The sequence below is a fragment of the Stenella coeruleoalba genome (genome assembly GCF_951394435.1).
Source record: "Stenella coeruleoalba genome assembly, chromosome: 2".
Taxonomy (NCBI): domain Eukaryota; kingdom Metazoa; phylum Chordata; class Mammalia; order Artiodactyla; family Delphinidae; genus Stenella; species Stenella coeruleoalba.
In genome coordinates, this window is record NC_137147.1 from 130,265,686 (window position 1) to 130,289,989 (window position 24,304).

The 24,304-nt window shown below is 54.5% G+C and overlaps 1 protein-coding gene across 2 annotated transcripts; it reads right to left on the minus strand.

Moving 5' to 3' along the window:
- Positions 1-968: 968 nt before the first annotated feature.
- On the minus strand, positions 969-22,461 carry CIB2 (calcium and integrin binding family member 2). 2 transcript variants are annotated; one of them, XM_079913519.1, is made up of 6 exons: positions 22,205-22,452; positions 14,687-14,721; positions 6,568-6,679; positions 4,453-4,600; positions 2,126-2,321; positions 969-1,713 (listed from the first exon to the last, which is right to left on the minus strand). In XM_079913519.1, exons 1-6 carry the CDS (start codon positions 22,253-22,255, stop codon positions 1,692-1,694), a joined length of 564 nt encoding a protein of 187 aa, XP_079769645.1. In that variant the 5' UTR covers positions 22,256-22,452; the 3' UTR covers positions 969-1,691. The 2 variants fall into 2 exon arrangements, with proteins under 2 accessions (XP_079769645.1, XP_079769644.1); XM_079913518.1 differs by having other exon boundaries at positions 969-2,321; positions 22,205-22,461.
- Positions 22,462-24,304: the final 1,843 nt, after the last annotated feature.

The window sequence follows — 24,304 nt, forward strand, 5'->3', positions numbered from 1 at the left end:
CCAGCCTCATAATGCAAGCTGGGCAGACCCGGTCTGACCTTTTTTGCTGCAGATCGGGGAGACGGAGACCCGGAGAGGAGCAGCCACCTGCCAGGCGGTCAGCCTGGGCATTGCTGGTCCGTTTCTGGAGCCAGCCAGTGGGTACTTGCTGGCGTCCCTATCTGACCAGGTCACCCTCATCTGCCCTCTGCCTCCAGCCAGCCTTGGCCTTTAGGGGTGGCTCTCAGACCCCTCCCATGAGACCCAGACCCCACCTGGTGGCCCTTAGGCCTTGCCCAGGCATCAGCTCTACACATGGGGCCCTCAGGCCTCTCACTACAGCCATTCCCTCAGGCCAGCCTGGCTCCTCTGTCCCCTTCCCTTGGGATCCCACTCCCCCTCATACCCATGTGTCCCCACCTCCATAAGGGTGAGCAATTGGGCTGCTGCCCCCTGCCCCCAGGCAACTAACCCTCCCCAGAGAGAACACCACAGCCCACCTCGGGCCCCCTCCCTGGGCAGAGTTGGCTCAGTTCACATTTGTGGGGAAAGCCTACCCACAGTGGCCTCTTGGCTATGCAGCGTCTCGCTCTGAGAAACGGGGCTCTAAGAGTCCCTACCTCCCAGGGGGGTTGTAGGGACTGAGAGTAAATGAGCAGCCTGCTCAAGGCTGTACAGTTGGTCACCCCTCCTAAGGCAGGCCCAAGCCTGGCTGGCTGCCTGGGTCAGCCTGGGCGCTGCTGGGCCGTGTTGGGAGCCAGCCAGTAGGCGCTTGCTGGCCAGCCCCACGTGATCTGGTCACCCTGTACCTGATACATGGTTCGCACTCCATAAATCTTCACCGGAATGACTATCACTATGAGGGAAATGGAAACGCTTTTCACCCAACATCTCTTCATGGTGCTCACTCCAAGATTTGGGGCACAGATGTGTCTTCCCCTCAAGGACCTAAGCACTGAAATAAAAGTTGGTGCCTAAAGTGGGAAGGCAATGCTTAGCGACGTGAATTGCTAATGGTGGAATTTCAAGGAGAAAAGGGACCAGTGAATATTTCCTAACCTTGGCAGACACAGAGAACACGGGGACATGAAAGTGTTTTACTGTACGAGGAGTTCACAAATCTGTGGACAGCACACACCAGTGAGGATTCCACATCACTGGGGAAGGCAGATGGGGTGATGTTCAGGTCCTGGACAGAGACAGGGACAGAGCCCTTGGACCCACTGTTCACACAGCTTCACATTGGGAAGGGTCAGGGGAGAAGGAACAGGCGGGGTCGGGTGTAGCCCAGCTGTGGGTTTTGGAGAAAGATTGCATAGCTCGTTAAACCTTGTCCTTTTTTTTTTCACTTTGCCCTGGGCCACCAGGGTGCCTGCCCAGCACTTGGACAAGTCAGCACCCCTGCCCTATTAGGGGTTCTGTCTTCCCCTCCCAGTAGGGCCATTTCTGATGGGGAGAGGATCAGGGTGTGGGGAAGGTTGGGGGGATAGAAGGAAGACCTGTGGAGGGACCACAGGGGGACTGGAAAAGGCCCTGCCCTTCACATCCCCCCTTCCCTGGTTAAGGATTTTTTGCTGAAAGGGCCAAGGAAATGTGCGTGGGTGTAAACCCCATAGGCCACAGCTCCTCTCCTGAGGAGCCTGGAGGTCACACTCATGTAGGCAGCAGAGCTGGGTGGTCGGCTTCTGGCCCCTGTAACCTCGGCACTGTCCTCAGATCCGGACGTGGAAAGTGCTGGAAAGAGAAAGAGCAAGAGGGGCTGAGAGGCTCTGGACTGGGTGGGTAAAGGTCCTCAGCAGAAAGCCAACCAGGCCCTGCACCCAACCCTGGACAGTTCCTCCAGGAGGGTGCAGAGGCAAGGAAGGCCTGGAGGACCAGCTGTGCCCAGGGCATCCAACCCCCGACATAACCAAAGGGCCCCCAGTCTCTATCCTTCACCAGAGACTGGCCCTGCTGGGGACAGAGGACTTCCCAGTCACACACTGAGGGCAGCTCGGCCTGGAACGTGACCTGCCTCCCGGCCCACACAGAGCCTGCCGGGACCACTGCTCTCGGGAGCAGTGACACTGCCTCAGCCCCAAGGGGTCTCCTGGCTGCGGCCCCCATTCAGGCCTGCCCTGCCCATGCCAGCCCCTTGGGAGGGCACCTTAGGAAGTCGGGGGCCTTGGCGATCATGTCCTCGAAGTCAGAGAAGCCCAGCTTGCCGTCGCCGTCCAGATCGGCCTCCTCAATGACCTTGTCGCACACGAGCACCACCTCGTCCTCATCCAGCTCCGACTTGGTGAGCCGGGCCAGCGTCAGCTCCAGGTCCTCCTTGCAGATGAAGTTGTCGGTGTTGAAGTCTGTGGGGTGGGGTCAGGGACGCTCAGGCCACTCTCCTCTGAGCTGGTCACACCAGATACCTCCCTGGCCCCTCTGTGCACACTCTGGGGACACTGGATCCTTGCCCTCAGCCAACAGGGACCAGGGGGTCTCACTCACGAGGCACCTCTTGACACCACATTCAACAAATCCACATTCACAATCTGCACCAACCCCCACCATGACGGCGAGCCCAGCCTCGGCCTGAGACACTTCGAACGTCCAGATCTGAGGCCTCCTGGGAACTCTGGGCCCAGGCTAAACGGCTCTCCTGGCCTCGTCCCATGGTGGACCCTGTGTTCCCTCTAAAGCTAAGGGAACCAAGGCCTGGCAAGGCCGAGTGACTGAATCAAGGTCTGTTGATTCAGATGGCTGTTGGAGGGGAAGCTGGGATGCTGACCGGGGCCTGTTCGACGCTAAGATCCGTGTTTTCTAAACTGCACCACGTTGCCTCTGGTCCCAAGCCAGACATGGAGGTCAGAAGACTCAGAAGCCCCCCCCAGAGAGAGGCCCTGTGGTTGCCTTTTGTGCACAAAGAACAGGGAACAGGGTTTGATTCTGCTCGGCAAAAGGCACTACCACTGTCCACAGCTCAGCAAGATGTTCAGAGGGCCGAGCCACACACAGGCTCATCACAGGGAACTCGAACACCCTTCTGACTGCCTTTCAACCCAACTATCAGATCTCTGCAAGTGCTACTTCTTCTGTCTGGAGCGCCCTTCCCATTTATCTGTCCAGCAGACTCCATTCATTCTTCAGGGAAACTGAGGTCAAGGAAGTGGGTGATCCTTGCTAGAGGTCAGGCCCCAGTTCCCCCCAGCACCAAACTCCAGGTCCCAGTTGCCTTTCTCCATTCCACCCGCCAGTCCAGGGTGGTAGGGGAGCCCTGGTTCTCCCTTCACTTGTCCCCACACCTGCTTGGCTGTGTGCCCTGCACTTCCCCTCTCTGGCAGACTACAGCCTTCCCAGAAGCAATGCCATGGGGTCCAACATTAGGGGGATGATGGTTGGAATTCGAGAAGATTTTTACTTGAACCTTGTGGGCGTAGTTTGTTAAGGGTAGACAAGGAGGGTACCATGCCTCTGACGTGCAAACACAATGTGGGTGCAGAGATATATGTAGACCAAAGTCCCCTGAAATAAACGTGACAACTACAAAATGAAAAAACAGCCCAATGGGCCCCACTGCCTTGGGATCCCCTGGCTGATGAAAGATGCTGGGCACAGGAGGTTTGTCTGTGGCTCCTCTGGTCCAGGACAGACCTTCCCTGGGCCTCAAAGTTTCCATCCGAGCACTGTCTGAGGGTTTGACACCAGTCCCAGCTGCTGTCAGGCTCAGAGCTTACGAGCTCTGCAGCGTGAAGTTCTCTCCTATCACCACAGGAGAAACCAAAAGCTTCGCAGGTACTCGGCGCCCTCTGGTGGCCAGTGGGACAGTGGGTCCTGGGCTGGGTTGGGGTGAAATGAGGCCACGCTACCCCTGGCAGCAATTACAGAGGTGGGAGGGGGTACCTAGGAGCCTACCTCTCAGCCCAGCCTCACCACCTAGCAGAGGCCTCCTCTCCAGAACCCTGGCGTCTGCCACTCTAGCTCCTCCAGGATGCCGAGTGATCTTTAGAACACAGGGCTTCCTGGCCTCACCTGAAACCCTGCAGTGGCCCCCAAACTCCTTGGCTGGCTCCTCACAGCCCAGCCCCAGTGACCTCTCCAGAATCACACCGCCCTCATCTCACCACATTCGTCTCCCCACCTTCTCACCACGCCCTGTGCTTTGTGGTGCTCCCTCTACCAGGTATGCCCACCCCCATTCTCCTGTTGACAAATCTCCTCTTGTCCTCCGAGGCCATGCTGAAATGTCACCACGTGTGAATTCTCCTCACGCTAACCACCCGCCCTAGGTGGAGTGGGTCCCTCCCTCCTCTGCTCTCAGGACCCTGCAGATGTCCCTTATGCACTAGTTGTGCCCACTGGCCACTGTGCTGGACACGCACTCTTCAGAGTGTTCTTGGTGTCCCCAGCGTCCCTACAGCGGGAACCAGCAGTAACTAGATGGCCTATGGAATGCCACCACCCTCACGCAGCATCACAGCCCCTCCTCCAGGCCCTCGTTACCGTAGATCTTGAAGGCGTAGTTTGCCTTGAGGTCGCGGGGAGCCGACTCACAGAGCACAGAAAACATGTCGACAAAGTCGTTGAAGGTGAGGTTCCCGTCGCCATCCTCAGAAAAAGACTCCACAATCCTTTCCTTGAAGGGATTCTCCTGAAGAAAACCACAGCAGTCACCATAGATGAAGGTTCACTGGGAGGAACCCAGAGCCCAACAGCTATGGCCTATGTGACCTTGAACGAGTGGCCTAAATCCCCCTGGGCCTCAGTTTCCCCATCTGTAAAATGGGGATAATAATTGCACCTACTTAATTGGGTTGGGAGATGGTTGAATAAGTTAAAGTATGTAAGGTGTTGGTACGAAGCCTGGCACCAGTGAGAGCTCTGCAAGCATCATGTCTTGTTATATTGTTCAGATCAGCACGGAGGTCTCAGCAGAACCAAGGTGTGCCCACTGGAGGCATCACCTCTTCTGAGGCAGGAGCAGGGATTAGTCCCATTGCCCAGGAAGTTCATGGAGGCTCCTGCCTTGACATGCAAGGGAAGACAATGTTACTGAGTCCACGTTCATACTGCTCACCGCACGAGAGGCCAAAACGTAGAGAAACGAGTTGTTTGGGCAAGGAATAGTGATGTTATTTGGAAAGCCAGCTAACCGAGAAGATGGTGGGCTCCTGCCCCCAAAGAACCACCTTGCCTGAGTTAGAATTCAGGCTTCTTTTATACTAAAAGGGGAGGGAGTAAAGTCAAACACTTCCTGTTTCCCATCAGCCTCTGGAGGGGAGGTGTTAATTTCTTCCTCCCTGTAGTCATTCACAGGTGGGTCTGGTCAGGATGTTTCCTGTGAGCTAAACAGAGGTATTTTAGCTTAACGCTCATTACCTGGGAGGTAGGGTTCCCAGAGATGGGCCATTATGTATAATTTAAGCTTAGAGGAAACATCCCTTTAGTGATTCATTTGTAATAGAATACAAAAGGTTCTTCCCTATTACAAGAGCCCAGGGCCTGGGCAGCTCTCAGCTCAGACCAAGATCACAGGGGGCAGAAGTGGGGCCCCAGAGGTGGGAGAACTGGGCCGGGACCAGCCCACAGGTAGGTGGGGAATTATACCAATGACTCCTTCCTCTGATCCCAACTCACTCAGGGCCCACCTCTCCTGGAGCCCTCCACCCCAGCTGGGCCAGCACTGGACCACTCCATTCTGTGCCCAGCCCAGGCCAGCACAGGGGGCTGAGAGACGATCCCATGGTTCCTGCCGAAGTGCTTCACACCCTCTAGTGATCCTCTGAACCTGGAATCAAGCCCCTCTCTAGGCCAGGCTGGACGCTTGTCAGGGCTGAGCCTCTGGCTCACTGTCCCCCAGGACTGAGGTCATGACCAGGATACAGGCCCCAAGTGGATGCCACGTGGACCCCAAGTGGACACCCTGACGCCAGAGTCACACACCTGAGGTCTGGCAAGGGGCTCTTTGCAAAGACCCACGGCAATGTGCCCTAAAAACCCAAATGCTTTCTTACCGTTGGAGTGTATTTTGTGTGTAAGGAACTCGAGAAATGAAACTCTTATGTCAAAGGATATATATGGTTTGAGGGCTAGCAGCATCAGCCTCACCTGGGAGCCTGCTAGAAAAACAGGGTCTTGGACCCCAGACCTATTGAACCTGAATCGGCATTTTGACAAGATCCCTAGGTGACTCCTGGGCACACTGAAGTCTGAGAGGAGATGCTGTGCATGACCGTGCTGTGAGAGACAACAGCCATGCGAGGACGAGGCTAAAAAAATTACCTTAAAAAGAAGATACAAACAAGATCTGCCAAGGACAGCAGACGGGCCACTGAACACAGGGGCAAGCAGGTGAGCACAGGTCCACAGCCCTGCAGACTATAGGGCAGCACCAATCACGGCACCCTTACCGAGTAAGCTCATTTACTGACACACGTAGCTCATTTATCCACAGGGTGCAGATGAGGAAACTGAGGCACAGCTGGGGTTCAACTCAGGTCTGGGTGCCCCTGCTGCCCTGCCCATCCAGAGGGGCATATTCCCCGCACTCCCAGCCCCCCTGCCCGGCCTTCTCTAGCTGATCCCCCCGGCTCTGCCGAGCAGCAGCCTCTCACGTACCCGGAGCTCCGGCATCTGGATGATGACGCTCATGGGCACATGGACGATGGGGCTCTTCCTGTAGTCCATCGGGACGATGTTGGGAGCCAGCTCATAGAAGCGCGCGTGGAGCCTGCGAGGGAAGCAGAGAAAGAGTGCTGGAGGGGATGCAGTCCCCGGGCCCTCAGAGGCTCAGCGCCACCCTGCCTGCACCCTGGCCCCTCACGCTGGAGACCCACTTTGGCCAGGGGCCTGGGGAGACCATCTGCTCTGCCCACAGGATGGGGGATTTGTAAGGGAGGCAAGTTCTGCCCAGACCCCTATGCTGATGACTAGATTGCGTCCTGGCCATTCCCATGACCACCAACACCACGGCCACTGCTGCCACTGCCCATCCCCCCACCCGCAAGGGCTTGCCCATCTGATCTTATTTTTTTCCTCTTTGGACTCTCTTAAGAGTCTTCTATGCGCCAGGCATGTCACCTCTTACAGTTCAGCAAACTGAGGCCTGAAGAGGTTAAAAGAGTGACTTGTCTAACACCACACAACTAGGAAGTCTCAGGGACCACGGCTGGAACCCGAAACCGGAAATCCAGAGCAGAGGCTCTTAACCCCTCCTCCCCATGCCGCCCCTGCCGCTCCCCACCACTGACCTCGCTGAAGTCCTGGCCCAGTTTGCTACCCCTGCCCCCAGGCTAGGCCCTGAGGGTTGGGTCTCTGGAAGAGCTTCCGGAAGCCCTCACATCCTGTGAAGCCCCTGAGAACGGCCATCCACAACCTCTCTCCAGCTGGGGGTGGTCGGGATGGAGCCCACTGCCCTGGGCCTGGCCCTCCTCGCTGATGCGTCAGGTCCCCAGCTCCCTCTCACCCTCCCACCTTGCTCGGGGGGCCCTGGGACACAAGCCCACCTACATGCTGCGTGGACCCTCCAGGGTGTGAGACATCCTGACCCTGTCTCAGTTGGAAGCCCCTCCTCCATTATTCCTCTGCGGCCCTGTGTCCTGTTGTCCAGGTCCCTGATATCCCGAAGAACAGCCCTCCCCTCCTAACCCCAGGCAGGTACAAATTAGGTTCAGATGAAATTGTGTCCAGGAAGTGCTGCCAGACAGGGGGACAGGTGTCAGGGGTATTGACGGGGGCTGTGGTGAGGCCCAGGGCTGCTGGGGCCTGGATGGACGGGTGATCCCATATCTCCGGGGCCCACCTTCCCTGCTACCCCCAAAGCTGGATCAACCCTGGTCTTCTTCTAAGTGGCCTGGCCCAGTGACATGCTCCTAGGCCCATCCTCAGTAGGCCCTTCAGCATAGCCACCTAATCCCCCATCAGGGTCCACCCAACTCTTGTCACCCTGCTGCCCAGCCCTCTCCAGTGGAGCAGGTCACTGCTTGCCCAGCTCACACACAAAATGTCAGCCACTGTTTAGCAAATGCTCACTCTGTGCTGGGCTTTGGGTTAACCCCGTGTGCACTGCTTTACTCAATTTAATCCCTAATCACCCCGAGAGGCAGCTATTAGCACCCCCACCCCTGTTTTTCCGGTGAGGAAGCTGAGGCTAAGGGGTTAAGCGTCTGCCCCAGCTTCCAGAGCCAACAGCGGCAGGTCCAGGCCCTCCCTGTAAGTCAGGCCACCCAGGCCAGCACATCAGCACCTGGTTCAGAGCACCTGTACAGTAAACGCAAAGCAAATGCCATGAGCACACTTGGCCACTCACATGCTCCTATAAAAGGGCCTGAAATCACAAGGAAGGTCCAAGGCTTGGAAACACAGACCTGGAGGGGAAAACCCAAACCCTGTCCTTTGGGTCAAAGGGGGGGCAACGGATAACAGAGTGACAGGATCAAGCTGGGACCCTCCACGAGGGGGCATCCGAGGGCTTTCTTTGCTCTTACTTTCGGCATTGAGGAAAAATTTGCCCTTTTTTTATATTGTCCCCAAACATGGAACCTGGACTATATATCACACTTTATGCATCTGGTTTCCTGCGCTTTTGCCAGGACCATAGTATTTGCAACGGTTACGTTTCCCCCTTGACCTTGACATTTGGGATGTGATGTTGGGGTGTTTGAGGGTTGGCTTACACCTTCAAAGTTTTGTGGGGTGGCTGCAGCAGGGACGTGAGTCAGACTGAGGTTGGAGCCCTGCCTACACCTCTCACTAGCTGCGTGGCCTTGGGCAAGTGGGTTAACCCACTGGAGAACAGATTTCCCTATCAGTTAAATGCGGATTGTCCTACCCTCCTCACACTTGTGAGGATTAAAAAGGATGGCGTTAGTATTTAAAACCACCTGGCCTCAACTGGTAGCTATTAGCGTTTTGCCTGCCATGTCAGGGCCTCCCTGCAAGGGACGAGGATTTGGGAGAAGGCCTGTGGGTATTAGTGGAATTGAAGAGGTGTCTTCTGGGGTACGAAGGCCAGCTTCTGCCCTGGGACAGAGATGTGTTCTGACTCTATGCCTATAGTGATATTGGAATTTGTTTTTTAAGGAAAACTCAAGGAGAATTTGGAAAGATGAATCACTTTGGGAAAAACTCCAAAAACTGTCACAGAACTGCATTCCTGTACCCCTCCTCCCTTAAAGGGCACTACTGAATTCACGAAGATGTACATATTAGTCCTATCATAAGTTCCAGGGGCAGAAACAATACCTATGCTACTTGAACTGTTCCAGAGCATGGGGCAAAAAAGTGAAAGCCTCCCAGTTTATTTTAGGAAGTTAATAAGAACCCTGCTACCAGAACCTAGTAGGTAGCATCCAAAATGGACCAATGGTACTTACACATACAGATGCAAAAATCTTATAAAATAACATATTAGTAAATCAGGTCCAACAGCATTTTAAAGAGTAAATCATTGGGACCAAGTAGGATTTACTCCAGGAATGCATGGGTGGATCAATGTTTGGGAATCTGTGACTATAAATCACATTAATAGGCAGCAAAAAATATTTTGATCAACTTGATAGCTGCACTTATGACCATATGGTTGTATGTACACAGAAAAACATCTGAAAAGTGTACACCACGTGTTTACACTGATGGTCTCTGTGAGGCAGGAGTGGAGAGGAGTGATAAGAGAAGGCCAACTTTCACTTATTACTTTACCTACTTCTGAACTGAGTTTTTAGAGTATTTATTAATAAAAATAAAAAGTATTTTTAAGGTATATATTAATTTTTTCAACAAAAAACTTAAAATCCTTATTCAAACATAAACAAAAGGATGCTCTCTACCTGAAATCAACACCTAACATTATACTTAAATGATAAAAGTACTACAGACATTCCCATAAAAGTGAGATTCCTACCGTCACCATCATTATATAACATTTCCCCTGTGAGTGCCAGTCAATGTAATTAGTCAGAAAAATAAAAGAGTATATCTAAATATTGGAAAGAAGGATGCAAATTATTATTTGCTGGAAAACCAAAAATAATCAGTTTAAAAACTATTTGAATGAGGACTTCCCTGGCAGTCCAGTGGTTTGGACTCTGTGCTTCCACTGCAGGGGACACAGGTTCGATCCCTGGTTGGGGAACTAGGATACAACATGCTGCACAGCACAGCCAAAAAAAAAAAAGTTAGTAAAAAAATATATATATATTTGAATGAGAAAGAGCTCAGTAGCTCTTCTACACAATAGTTTTTCTACCAGCATTCACCTATTCAAAACTATTATATAATAGAAGATCTAATTCACAATACAAAATCCCGCTCCAAAAACCCCCAAACAACTAAGTATAAAATAAATATGAAATGTGCACAAAGAAAACCATGAAGCTTTACCAAAGGATGTAAAATATTTAGGGAGTTAGATAACTTTCCTGATTGGAAAGGCTTACTACTGTAATGATGGCAACCTTCTCTTCATTTTCCTGTAAAATGAATACACTCTTAATTGAAATCTGCAAAAGACTTATTTGAGATCTTGCCAACCTGATTCAAAATTTTGTTTGGAAGAATAAACATTGGAGAGTTGGGGAAAAACCCTGAAAAAAGAGTCACCGGGGAGATGTTTGTCCCGTCAGATGTTAAAACATAGTTTAAAGCTATTATAAGTAAAACCATATGGAATAGACATTGGTGTAGAAGAGGCAGACCCAAATATAAATGAGAATTAGTCCAAGACAAACAGCATTTGAAATCAGTGGGGAGAAGATGGATTCTTCTGGAAGTCACAGACTGGTTGGTGGTCCACATTCATGTCTAGCTTTCATGTAAAATAATGATTTAAAACTTAGCTGCCAACATTTACAAATTAAACAATTTTACATGAAAAACCTGGATTTCCCCAAGGCCACAACCAGTTGGGGCTCAGGAACAGCAATTTCTGCAGATCCTTGTCCTAAAACATTCCCGTCGGGTTACACGGCTTCATTTATTTGCAATGCATGTTGGCCCCCACAGACAGCTGAGTTTGAGACCCTTGGGAAAGTCAATAAATGATTTGGGGACAGAAGACAAAAGAGATGTAACAGCCAGTGTGATTGAGGAAGCAGGGAAATGGAGACTCATGCATGGCTGCTGGAGGGCAATCTAGCAATAAAAATCAAAAGCCTTAAAAATGTCCATGGCTTTTGGTCCAGAAATCTCTGTTAGAAATGTATCCTAAGGAAATAATCCCAGACATGTGGGCTATAGGTCATGGTATCCCAAGGATGTGCACTGCAGTGCTAATTATAATGGTGAAAAGCTGAAAATCTAAATGTCCAACCAAACGAAAAGGTGGTGAGATCTTCTTTTTATCTTATCTATTTTTATAAGTTGCCTAAGGAAAAGCAATTTAAAGCATATTACAGAACAACCTGATCCAAATTTCCGATAAACACACACAAAGGGAAAATATTTAAACATTATTTACCCAGAGGTTAAAAATACCGAAAGCTTAATAGCCATTATTTCTGGGTGGCAGGATTACAGACAATTTTTGTTCTCTTTTGACTGGCTTTATTTTCTAATTTTTCTACAGTCATCATGTATCACAGGTGAAAAAAAAATTAAAAGTAATTAAAATAGATTATACAGAGTTTTTAAATGGTTGAGAAAATAAAATACATGATAAAGTAACAAATAGGCAAACACCCCGGGGTGCTAGCTGGGCCTCTCTGTGCTTAGGAGCATAGGCTAACTGGGGGCAGGGGAGTTACCTACAGCAAAGAAGGTGGCTGAACGGGGGGCTGCCCACTCAGGCTCAGCGTCAGGCTGGAAGAGCTGTGCCCTGGGGAGCAACTGGATCCACCCGGGTTTGTGTGTGTGTATGTGAGTACAGAGGAAGGAGGGGAGCGGGGGAGGGGAGGGGAGGGGAGGGGAAAACTGCCCAGACGGGTATCTGTGACTCAGTATCATTGACCCAAGGCTACCAGAGAGCTGGGCCCCAAGCTGCAAAGAAGAACCTGCTGCTCACGTTTCCTCCTCACCATCTGGTCAGTTCTCAGGGTGCAGCCCACCCAGAAAACCATCCGGGTGGGGGTGGGGTAACAGCGCTGGAAGGCCCCTGGGAGGAGGGCCCTGGGCCTCGGGCCTGGCTCTGCCATTGACCTGCTCTGTGTTGCCGGCCGGGTCCTCGCTCCTGGCCCTCTCTGGGCTCAGGGCCTCGGTCGTCCCGCCTGGACCTGAGATGTGAACAGCGTGGAGAGGGCTCGCCTGGCAGGGGTGATCAGTCACACTGGCTCTTGCTGGGGCCCAGAGAGAAGGTTGGAGAAAATCGAGGGGGCTGAAACTGGAATCGAGCCACCGAGGCCACGCCTGGTCCCCCAGGGACATGTAATCCCGCACGCTGCCTGGCCTCACGACCCTTCCTGAGGGTGGACGGGTGGGCAACAAAACTCCAAGCAGCCTGTGCTGAACAACACTGTCACCCCTGCCCTCCCAGCCATTGGAGGCTGTGGGAAAACAGCCCCAGGGGGCACTGTCATCCGTGCTGCAGAGGTGGCAACTGACACATGGCAGGCGCTACACAGTGGGGACCAGATCCCAGGGCCCCTGCTCCCAGTGGGGCTTTACCCCCTCCCCCTCCCCACATGACCACTCTGCAGAAAAAGCCCCGGGTCTGGTCCCCAGTGAGTGCTAACACAGAGGTGGGGCCTGAAGGAACCAGAGCAGGCAGCGGGGGACTCAGAAAGCGTGTCCAGCTGCCAGAAGAGGTCCTTTCCCCGCTTTGTGGACTCCGGGCCTGGGTTGAACTACAGAGGCCGGCATTGAAAGATCCAGAGCTGGGCAGGCCAGGGCTGTGGGGAGCCAGGAGACCCCCTACCCCTGCTCAGACCACCCACCTGCCCGGGGCTGATCATTTGCCAAGAGACCAGGGTCACCCTCAAAGGCCCCTCAGGTTGAATCCAATTCCTGGCCTGGCCTTTGAACCACTCTCCTCCCCCACGGGCAACTGGGGATGGGGCAGGGTGAAGCAGGTCTGTGCCCTTGACCCCGCTGCTCCTAGCCTGCAATGTTCTCCCCTTGGCCAACCCTACCCATCCTTCACCCACACACTCTTCAAGCGCTTACTGGTGCTGTGCCCAGTGCCAGGCATGGGGAGCCTGTGTCCTGCCTGACTACAAGTCCGGGGGGAGCTGGGCACCTGAGCCATGAGCCCACAGAGCCCCCCAAAAAGGCTGCAAAAGAGGCTGTGTGAGAGCTGGGGGACAGGGAGTTGGGGGCTCACAGAGTAGATGACTCTGGAGTGGGTCTTGAAGGACATGCAGGAATGCAGCGAGAAGATGAGAAAGGCAGTGGGGCAGCCAGTGCCAAGGCTGGGGACAAGCTTTTGCTGCCAGAACAGAAGTGGTAGTGGGCCTCCCAGGACAAACAGTCTGGGCCCGGCGTCTACAAAGGTGGGAAGTCAGGATGGCGGGAGCTCCCCGTTACAGAGGACAAATGTGGTGAGGCTTAAACGAGGATTTGGGCCAAGAACTCTGAAAGGTAAGAGGTGCCACGGGAATGCCAGGGTGACCGCTGTGTTATTACAGTTCTGAGGACCATCTGTCCAAATGGGAAGCGCACCCCACACCTCACTCAAGCTACAGACCAAATGCAATTTATCAAACACCACACTCTGGCGTTCCTGCCTCTCGGCAACGGGGGAGGTATCATTATCCCCGTTTTATAAAAGAAACAGAGGCTCAGCGAGGCTCAAAGCTTGTCCAAGGTCAGAGCTGGGAAGTAGAGCCCAGGTCTGCTGATGCCAAGGCCTGGGGGCTTTGCCCCCCACCCTGCTTCTCCAAGGTGGTAGGAGTGGGCATCCCTGCCCACCCAGGGGACAGGCTGGAAAAGCAGCCTGGGCAGAAAGGAAGGACCGAGGGACACCATCTGAGCAGACTGGTCATGGCAGTGACAGACCACAGCTCCCTTGGGAAGTGTAACAGGCTCTAGCCCCAGCCTGCCTATCGACCTCCAGGGAAAGTGATCCTGAGACCTTGCTGGCTTTTAGTGCCACCTGATAGCCCAGAGAGGGGGGCCTGGCAAGGCCTGTGGGGCCAGGTTTCCTGGCATTCTGTGAGTCCTACCCACCATCTGGTCCTGGGGCTCTGAGTCTGCCAACCCCCTTCATTTCTCCTGTCTAGGCCCACCCCACCCCCAAAGAAAGGGAAGAGACCCCTGGTGGACAGCTCAGGGGCGGTGGTGGCATTGCCTGCCATGCCCCTGCCTTTAGGACCTCCCAGGAGTGGCAGGACATCAGAGCCAGAAGGCTCTTAGGGATCCCTAGTCTAACAGACAGGGTCCCCCCCTTAGTCTCACAGGTCCCAGGGTGCAATGAAATAACGAGGACCCTGGAGTCAGAGGCCAGGTCTTCAGTCCCTGGCTGGGTGACTTTGGCCAAGTTGCTAAGCCCCACCTGTAAAGTGAGGATAAAAGGATTCTCCTGTTACAAGGGCACAGTGAGGATTAAATGAGAATGTTCCTGAAACCGCCCACCACGGAGCCTGGCATGCAGTAAGCAGACGTTCGATTCTTGGCAGAAGGATGTGAGCCGGGGGGTGGGACGTCTCGAGTTCCCACAGCAGCCTGCGCTCGGCTGCCGATGGGGGTGGAAAAGCTAGTCCTCAGCTGGTGCAGCACCCCCCCACCCCCCTGCCTCGGCCCCCAGGGTCCCCGGCCCCACCCCTGCCCCTGCCCCGGCTCCAGAGGGTCGAATAAGAGCCACACTTACTTGAGGATGTCCTTCTTATTGAAGAAGGTGCAGTCCTGTGGAAGGAAAACACACATTTAGTTGGTTGTCCTTCCTCCCTCAGAGCCACACAGGAACAGCCAGCCCTGGACTGGGGGCAGCAGAGTCACTACCACCCCTCCCTGCCCCAGCCCATTGCGGGGAGCAGTCTAGTGGGTCCAGAAGCTGCCTTCTGAAGCTTTTGACCTGAGCCAGGGAAGTGAGTGTGTGGCGTGGGGGGCTGGGAGGCATGCGTAGGGGAGGGCATTTGGGAGGCAGATGGAGAGGTCAGAGGTGGATGCGATTGATTCGAGGGGCCAGGAGATACCCTGTGGGACACCCGGGGGAAGTGGGTGGGAGACAACTTGGGAGACAAGACAGGAGTGAGGACGGAAAGGGTCACCGCGTTGCCCAGCGGCAGGGGGCACGGTCCATGCTGCAGGCCCTAAGAATGGTGCCTCGTGGCGTCATGGGTGGTGTGTCCTGAGTGGTCGCAGGCAGAAGCCCCGCGGTCAGAGGCTGAGAGTTCCAGGCACACAGACTGGGGATGGGGCAGGGTGAAGCATCTAACTGGTATCTGAAGCCACAGGAATAGATGAGGTTAGAGAAGGCAGTGAAGAGGCTGGGGTGTGGGGAAAGAAGGGGCCGAGGAGGAGAGGGGGAGGAGGAAGGTGGGCAGGAAGGAACCGGCAGCATCTGCACAGAGGCCAGGGTGGAGGCTGCTGGGGACCCCCAGGTAGGCATGACTCAGGGCTGGGGCAGCACTCGGATCCTGAGTTCACCCAGATTATAAACTCATCTTGGGGATTCTGCCTTGGTCTGGATAACCCACCTCCTACAGTCACGCCTCTGTCCACAGCTCCGCCTGCCTGGTGATGATGCTACTATGCCAGGCCTTGTGGGAAGTATGGGGGTGAAAAGGACCCAGCACTTCATAAAATGCCCAACCGTAAAGGGCTTTTGTGCTTCTCCCCTGCCATTTGGCCCCTCCACCTTGGCCTGTTGTTGAAGCGTGAGGGAGCCCAGAGCTGGTGGGGCCTCCTGGGGCGGTATGCTGACCAGAGCTGGCTCCGACGAGGGACTAATGGCCACGGTACAGGCTTGCAGACAGCCCAGCTCACACTGGATGAGACCTGGAGCCCCTGGCCCCGGGGCAATTGCACTGCACATTGAGGAGGACCCAAGAAAGCAGGCCCACAGGATGCATATCTAGGGTTTCCAGTGGGCACCTGAAGGAGAGCCAAAGAGGGGAGAGTTGGTGGCAATTTCCAGGCCCCAGTTAGCCCCACAAGTCTGTCCTGAGCCACCTGCTGCTCGGCGGGAGTTAGACTAAGGACCCGCATAGTCTGGCCCTTCTTGGAAACATAGGGGCTTCTCCTGGGGGGCTAGACTTTGCTTTCGGTGATAGCTCCTCTGTAGGGGCCAGGAGAGGCTCAGGCTGGGGAAGCAATGCCCCCTCCCCACCCAGAATGGGCAAAGAACTCCATGCCCCACAGGCCTAAGACTCAGACAGGCTGAAGACCGTGTGGGCTGATTTCTCAGCAGACCCCACAAACCTGGAGCAGGCAGCAAAGGCCGCCCAGCTGGGCCTTCCAGGCACAGACCTCAGTCCCACAGCTGGTTCTACAGCCTGAAGCTGCCAGTGAGAAGGGCCAGAGCGCTTCCAACCAGCATGGTGGGGGTGTCGGCATAACGGGATGGGGAGAGGTCCTGGCTTCTGCTCTCTTTCCCCCTGGCCTATCCTCTTCCCCCTCCCCTCTCTTCTCTCCTCTCTCCTATCCCCTGGGTTGGAAAGGAAGTATCTGGGTCCTGACCTGAGGGTTTTATTGGCATTAAATGTGAAAGCTTCTCACATGACTCCAGTCCCTTATCACAACTACTTACATCTGTCCACATCAATGGTCCTCAAGGTGTGGTTCCTGGACCAGCAGCATCACCATCACCTGGGGACTTAGTGGAACTTTAGATTCTCAGGCTTCTCTCCAGAAGTACAATCAGAAACTCTGGGGATGAGGCCCAGCAATCTGCATTTTAAAAAGTCCTTCTAGAGATGCTGATGCTTGCTGAAGTGTGAGGGCCTCTGCTCTAGAGCAGAATCACCTGGGGAGCTGTTTAAACTCCCTGTGTCCCCTCCCATCACCACCAATGGACCCCAGATCAATTACATCAGAATCCCTGAGGGTGGATCCAGGCATCAGCAGTTTTCAGAGCCATCAGGTGATTGCACTGTGCAGCCCAGCCTGAGAACCACACCACAACCAGTCCATAATTACCATGGGCTAGTCCGTGGGGGCTCTGAATATCCAATTTTGTTTAATCCTCATCACTAGCCTATGGGCGGGGACAGGGGGCACGGGTGGGGCAGGCATTACCTCCCCATTTTATAGATGGGAAAACCGAGGTTCAACAAAGTTGAACAGCTTGCCCTAAATTGCACACGCAGATCTGGGCTGGGCTGGAACTCAGGCCTATGGGCTTCTTTTTTTTTAAATTAATTAATTAATTTTATTTTTGGCTGCATTGGGTCTTCGTTGCTGCGCATGGGCTTTCTCTGGTTGCGGCAAGTGGGGGCTACTCTTTGTTGTGGTGCGCGGGCTTCTCACTGCAGTGGCTTCTCTTGTTGCGAAGCACGGGCTCTAGGTGCATGGGCTTCAGTAGTTGTGGCACATGGACTCACTAGTTGTGGGACACGAGCTCTAGAGCACAGGCTCAGTAGTTGTGGCGCACGGGCTTCGTTGCTCCGTAGCATGTGGGATCTTCCTGGGCCAGGGCTTGAACCCGTGTCCCCTGCATTGGCAGGCAGATTCTTAACCACTGCGCCACCAGGGAAGCCCCCTATGTGCTTCTTGACCACTGCCCACTGAGTGGAAACAGAGCCACAGTCCACTCAGCACCGTCGTACAGCAACCACTCCACGTCCTGCTTCCACCGTGTATTCCCACATCTGGTACATGGTGCATGCTCAATAGAGACTGGTGGAATGAATGGCCAGACTTTTCCATATAAACCTTCCACAGCAGTTAACATTATTTCACTGGCTGGGGAATATCTCACTGCAGGCATTGGCCCTGCTTAACCTAAACTTTCTCATCTTTCTGAACATTTAGCCACAGCCATTTCTAGGTGTTCAACATTACCAATAAAGCTACCATGAACCTCGTCGACTGATGTTTTGCTTGTTCTTCTGCTGACTTACTTCCCTGGAACTCATCCCAGGGAGGCAGCTCATAGGGGAGGAACATGGCAGATGCCTTAAAAGCTTCTCAGGGGGGCTTCCCTGGTGGCGCAGTGGTTGAGAGTCCGCCTGCCGATGCAGGGGATACGCGTTCGTGCCCCGGTTCGGGAGGATCCCACATGCCGCGGAGCGGCTGGGCCCGTGAGCCATGGTCGCTGAGCCTGCGTGTCCGGAGCCTGTGCTCCGCAACGGGAGAGGCCACAAGGTGAGAGGCCCGCGTAATGCAAAAATAAAGACAGAAAACAAACAAACAAAACAAAACAAAAAAAAGCTTCTCAGGGCTCTGAGTAGCCTGGCAGCGTGGCAGAGGAAAAGGTTTAGTAGTCAGATGCAAATTCTCGTCTTGCTTTGGACCCTTAGGCAAGTTCAGTCTCCTGTTGGAACCTCAGTTTCTGCATCCGTAAGATGGGGATACTGCCTCTTGGAAAGGGGCAGTGAGAGGAGCAAATGAGATAAGATGCAGGAAGCCTATAGGCCACAGCTTACCCCGTTTTGTGCAACAGCTCCACCCAGTACCCCATGTCTCAAAGGCATCCCTTCAGAGCCCGCAGCTCTGTGTCTGTTCCCACCCTGAAGACACCAAACAAAAACCCTGCCCCCCTCCGTCTACTCAGCTGCCCAGGGAGCTACAGCCATAGGTCTGCAGGAACTCTTCCCTTTACTCCACTGAGAACAAATGTCCGGTCACTGCTTGGCCCCTGAGAGTTCACAGGGATAGGTCTTCAGGGAAGAGTCCCAGCTCAAGTTAGGGTTATGAGGGGTGGGAGGGAGGGAGGGGACCTAGCCCAGGAGAGATGGGCCCTCACGACTCTGGCAGCAGAAGACAGGGCAGGCTGGGCTTTTATAATAGAAGCTCCGATGTTATGCCAGTTAAGGCTACAGTTCCTCCTCTAAGCTTATATTCATCCTGTTCTCCCACCTGGAGTGCCTTCCCCACCTTGTCCAGCTTGTCCAAATCCTTTCCATGCTCCAAAGCTCAACTCAAGGGTACTTTGTCCAGGTAGCCTCCCTGCCCCCCATCTCCCACATGCCTGGTCTGCCTGTGCCAGTGGTCCTGAGCCGAGCCATAGCCAGTCCCAGCTGGAGTGGACTCTGCATCCAGCTCTGCCAGCTCAAGCCTCAGCACCGCCCAGCGGACCATCACACAGGTCAGCTGATCCCTGCAAGAGCCCTGTGACATGAGCACAGCAGGGCTAGTGATCATTCCCATTTTAGAGGTGGGGACACTGAGACCCAGAAGAGGCCTACAGCATCTATGGCCCAGCCATGACTTGAACCCAGGACTTCAGAACCCCTGGAGTTCTTTCCCCTCCTTAGAGCCGTGCTTTAACAAGTATTCATTCATTCAGACAACATTCTCCACTGCCTCTTCTGTGCCTGAGCAGGGGACACACAGGAAGTGGGATGGAGGGGAAACAGACAGTGATGACTGGGTATAAACCATTCTGTGGCCAAAAGAAGGATTGGGGGAGGGCATCAGGGAGCCTGTCCAAAAGAGGTGAGGCCTGCCATGGACAGAAAGATAGGCCAGACGGTGCTGATGAAGAAGTGAGGGGAGGGCGCCAGGAGAACAAGGCCAGAGGTGAGGCCATGCTTGGCTAGAAGCCCTTCAGTGTGCCTGGAACTTGGGGTGCCAGGGGAGGGACTAAAAATGAGGCTGGAGGCTGGCTGAGCTCAGACCAGGCCAGGGTGAGGTCTGCTCTGCACCCCGCTCAGGCTATTATCCCAAGACACTGTGGAATTCCAGGGAGAGGAGAGGGTCACACCCATGTTTTAGAAAGATCCTTCACATCTTTGACCCTGTACTTCTGCTCCAAGGTGTTCATGACCTATATATGGACAACTCCCTAGGGTCTCCCACCGCAGTAGGGGATTAGTTAATACACATACGATGCAACTCTTGGTCCAGAGATTCTTTTTAAAGAAAAAATTGTTTTACATTGGTGATGCACATTGTGTCTGTCGAAAGAAAATGGGAAGGAGTGAGAAGGGGATGGAGTGAGAAACTGAGAGACTGTGGTAGCAGCACGCGGGTGGCTGGAGGGTGCAGAAACGGGTGGGGTGGGGAGGCAGCAGTTACATTTTCAGTTACAGGACACTGAGAGGCCTCACCCAGGGCCCTGGCTATGGAGATCGAGGATGGGATCCCCAGGTGAGCCCCCAAAGAGGATGAGAGTTACAGGACTTGTCCTTGACTGAAAACATAGGCCATAGTAGAGCAAAGAGCAGTGGAGGGTCCTGGGGAAGGCGATGAGCTCTTGGTTGTTTGAGGGGTCTAGGGGCTGGATCTGGAAGGCAGAGAATTGGTCTGGGAAGAAACCTGAACTTTGGGAATCACTGGCACCTGGGGACTGGGGAAGAGGGCAGGAAACCCTGGAGATCAGTTGGGGGAGGGGGTGGCTGTTACTCGAGGTCACCCCCAGCTTGGCCTTCGCTGGCCCTGGCCAGCTGGAGAGTCTCAGGGAGGGAGACGTGGGGCTCTCAGGTTTCACAGCTCTCGTTTCTCCCACCAGGCCCAGCCTCTGGCAAAGGATCAGAACCCAGCACTGGGCCTGACTCCGAACGGTAACTCAACGCCAGGCTGGACTGAGTGGGAACCCAGGCTCCCCATGCCCACGAGGCTACTCTTCTGAGCATGGTCTACCTGCCTGCCTGTACCCACCTCCAAGTCTTTACCCAAGCTGTCCCCTCTGCCTGGAATGCCTCCTTCGGGGCTCTGATGGGCAAAATCCTACTGACCTTTCAAGGGTCTGCAAGCGCTGCATTATTTCTGAACCTACCAGTCGAAGCAAAGACCTCCTTCCCTCCAGGTCTCCCACTGTCCCCTAGTGCCCTCCCCTAGAGCACACTCACCGCCTGCCTCGCACTGGAGGTGAGGGGCCGTCTCTGCAGACAGTGAGGGCCTTGAGGACATAGAGCGCACACAGCCCCCAGCCGCAACGAAGGGAGTGAGTCTTGGATTCACAATTCAAATTCTTGTGTGAACCTTCACTGTGCAGGGTACCGAAGGCTTCCTCAGCCTTTGTTTACTCTACTGTAAAATGGGGCTAAATAACCCACCTCCCTGTGATGATCAAATGAGTTGATGCATAGAGAGCCTCCCATTATAGCGCTGGGTACACAGAAGGCGCCTCCACGTGAGGCCCTGAGAAAGCAGTGTTATTGACAACCAGCACTTCCAGGAGGAAAAGGGCCTTTATTTCACTTGTGCCCACATCAGAGGACCCACACTTCAAGCTCGATGCCAAAATAAATATTCACGAAGGCAACAGGCAGCTGTGGAGACCCTGCTGGTGTTCATCTCCCCCAACCACACTCCACACAGGCCACAACACAGTCCAGCCCCCTCTGCCTGGCAGAGTCAGGAATGAAGCATCAGAGTTGGGCCTGGGAGGGTAAGTGAAATCATTTGGAGACCCGGGAGCGGCATCCCCGAGCACGGGCAAAGAGAGGGAGGAAAGAGCCCGGCGTGTCAAGGGAACGCGGATAGTTCTGGGGCAGCTGCAGTGCTCAGGGCAGGGAAGGGGCCTGGGCAGGCTGGCCAGGGCTCTGGGCAAGCCAGGAAGCTGGGCTCCTCCATCCTGCAACCACAGAAAAGTTTGTACATGAGTGGGAGGGCGTTGGGATCTGATCTGGACAGCTCCCGGGCTCTGGAGGCAGAGGAACTCAGGAGGGTCTAAGGGGGTGGCTGCTGGGGGACTTAGGGAGCTTGGAGAGGTGACCATGTAAGACTGGTACCTCGCTTGCCTTCTTGCTCCAATTATTTCCATACTGGGGCCATACGGAGAGACCCCAACCTACAATGGCATTGGGGTGCTGATGCACTTCACTCCCTACCCAGCTAACAGCTAATTTCTACTTTACAAAGACTCACTCTCCTGGGCTGCTTCCCAGGTTTTCGGGGGTAGTGGAGGTGGGAGGGTCCTCCCTCCAGCCTACTTTTAAGGACTCCATCTCTGCGCCAAGGTGGGCGATGGGAGGAGTAGTCGGGGAAGGGTTCGGGTCCAGCCTGGGGCCAAGAGCAAGAAGTCTGAATGAGAGAGAGAGGAGGGGGGAAGCTGGAAAGAGGGACGCCTGCGAGAATCTTTTAAGTGGAAAGCGCTCTCATTCCTCGGGTAGGTAAACTGAGGCTCGGAGAAGTCACCAGCCCAAGGTCAAGCGTCGAGCTGAAAGCAGAAGCAAGGTTTGAACCCGGGGAAACGGCTGTCGGGAGGCCTCGGCAAGCGACGGGAAAAAGAAGGGAGGAGCCGAGGGGCGCCGCTTCGGGGGCCGGGCGGCGGGCTCACCTGGTAGTTGTCCAGCTGCTCTTCGGTGAAGATGGTCTGCTTGTTCCCCATGGTGGCTGCGGCGCCGTCGCTTGCTCTCCCGGAGGCCGCCTCCCATCAGCGGCCGCCGGAGCCCCGCGCCCGCGGCCCTCGTCAGCCCCTCGGCGGGCAGCTTCCGACGGCCGCCGGACCCGCCGCCCGGCCTCAAGGCGCCGCGCCCCGCAACCCACCCGGCGGGGACGGGGCGGGAGCCTGGGAGGAGGGGAACGGACCCCAAGCGTGGCGACTCCGCCCCACGGCGGGGAGAGGGCGGGCACCCGGCTCCCAGCTGCCGAGCGCCCCGGGCCCGCCAGGGGGCGGCCTGGCCGCGGGAGGCGCTGCCTGGCCCGTCTGGCGCCCGCGCCCGCATCGGCTGGATGGACCCAGGAACTTCCGGCCGCCGGGAGCCCAGGTGGCGCGGGGCTGAGGGTGCGGGGCCTGGGCAGATCCATTCGAGGGGTGCAGTGGGGGCGACTGGGTGATCTTGGCTCCCCTTGAGCTGGGGCGCAGGGCGTCAGTGAGGAGCAGGGGGAGAGCCCTGAACTGTGAGTGCGGGGATCCAGCCTGGGGCCCAGCTCTGCCAGCGTCTCACCGCGCGACCTTGGGCCCCGTTCCTCCGCGGAAAAGCAGGGGGTCAATCGAGATGACCTCTAAGGCCCCTCCCGGGCCAGGCCCGGGGAGGCTGATCTGGTCTTTGACCACGGCCTGGTCAGAGTATCTCAGACCCTCTGGGTCCCTCAGGGAGGAGGACGGGACTTGCTTGCCTTTCTTTGAGCCGTTGGATACGTGAGACTTGAGAGGATTTAAAAGACTTACTGTGTCCAGAGACTTACTGTGACAAATGCCAGGAAGTTTTGCGGGGCTTTTAAACAGATGCCATACATTGCAGCAAATGGAGCCACCGCTAACTACCTTTGAAGGGTCCAGCTCACACATTTGTTATTTATCACCCCAGGACCGCTGATGCTATAGGTATTACCTCCATTTTACAGGTGAAGAAACTGAGGCTGAGAGCGGTTTACTAACTTGCCCAGAGTTCCACAGCGGGGAGGTAGCAGAACCTGAGCTGGACTCCAGCACTGGCTCAGCTCACACCTGGACTCTGATGAGAAGACCAAGACTTTATGCTTTAAAATAGGTGATTTGTTTCTTTAACCACTGAGAGCAGTGCATCAGAGTCACTTGGTAGGCTCCACCCCCAGAGCTTCCGGTTTAAGTCTGGGTGGCCAAGCATGTGGGGGGCCAACAGGTTCCCAGGTGATGCTGATGCTGCTGGAACCAGGACCATGCTTTGAGAATCGTTGCTTCGGCTGAAGGTTGGGGGTTCCAAGAGGAGCAGGGGTCCAAGTTTGGTAGATGATCCCTGGTGTTTTTACATTTTCCTTTTATACCTGAGGTTCCTGGTTGGGGTTTTCCGACATTATTTTGCCACCCTCTGGTGAGAATAGCAGCCATCAGCTAAACAGACAAGCCTCCCTGATGATATTGCAAGAGTCATCAGAGGCATAATCAATTGCTATCAGACGGGCAGGAAACAATTCAGAAGCCCAGGGGATTGCTGACCAGCCTTCAGAGACTGCCTCACCATCCTTCATTTATATTGGACATTTATAGCGGACAGCTGTGGGAAAGAAGGCAGATTCAGAGAATGTGGAATTTTAGAGCAGAGACAGGCCTTTATAAGATTCCATCTGCAATTCGTCTTTCTCCCATTATTAGAGTTGGGGAAACTGAAACCTTCTCCAAACCACACAATCACTATTAACAAACATCTTAGATTCCCCATTCCCTGTGAATTGGCCAGAATTCTGTGTACTCATATCCTGCTCTGTTACATTCCTTTACAGTTGCTAACATGCTACTCATTTGTATGCCAGGTGTTCCTGGCAGAAAAGCCAGAACTTGTACAAAGAGGGCTGTATTTTCAGTTCTGGGATTCCCTCCTCTCACAGGTGATAAATAGAAGAAACAACCTGGCTAGAGTATTCCCTTAACAGATCCTCTGTGATAGCTATTGCCATTGCCCTAAGTGAGGCCCTCTCTCTCTTGAGCTATTACAACAATGCAGTGAAGAGGGCATGG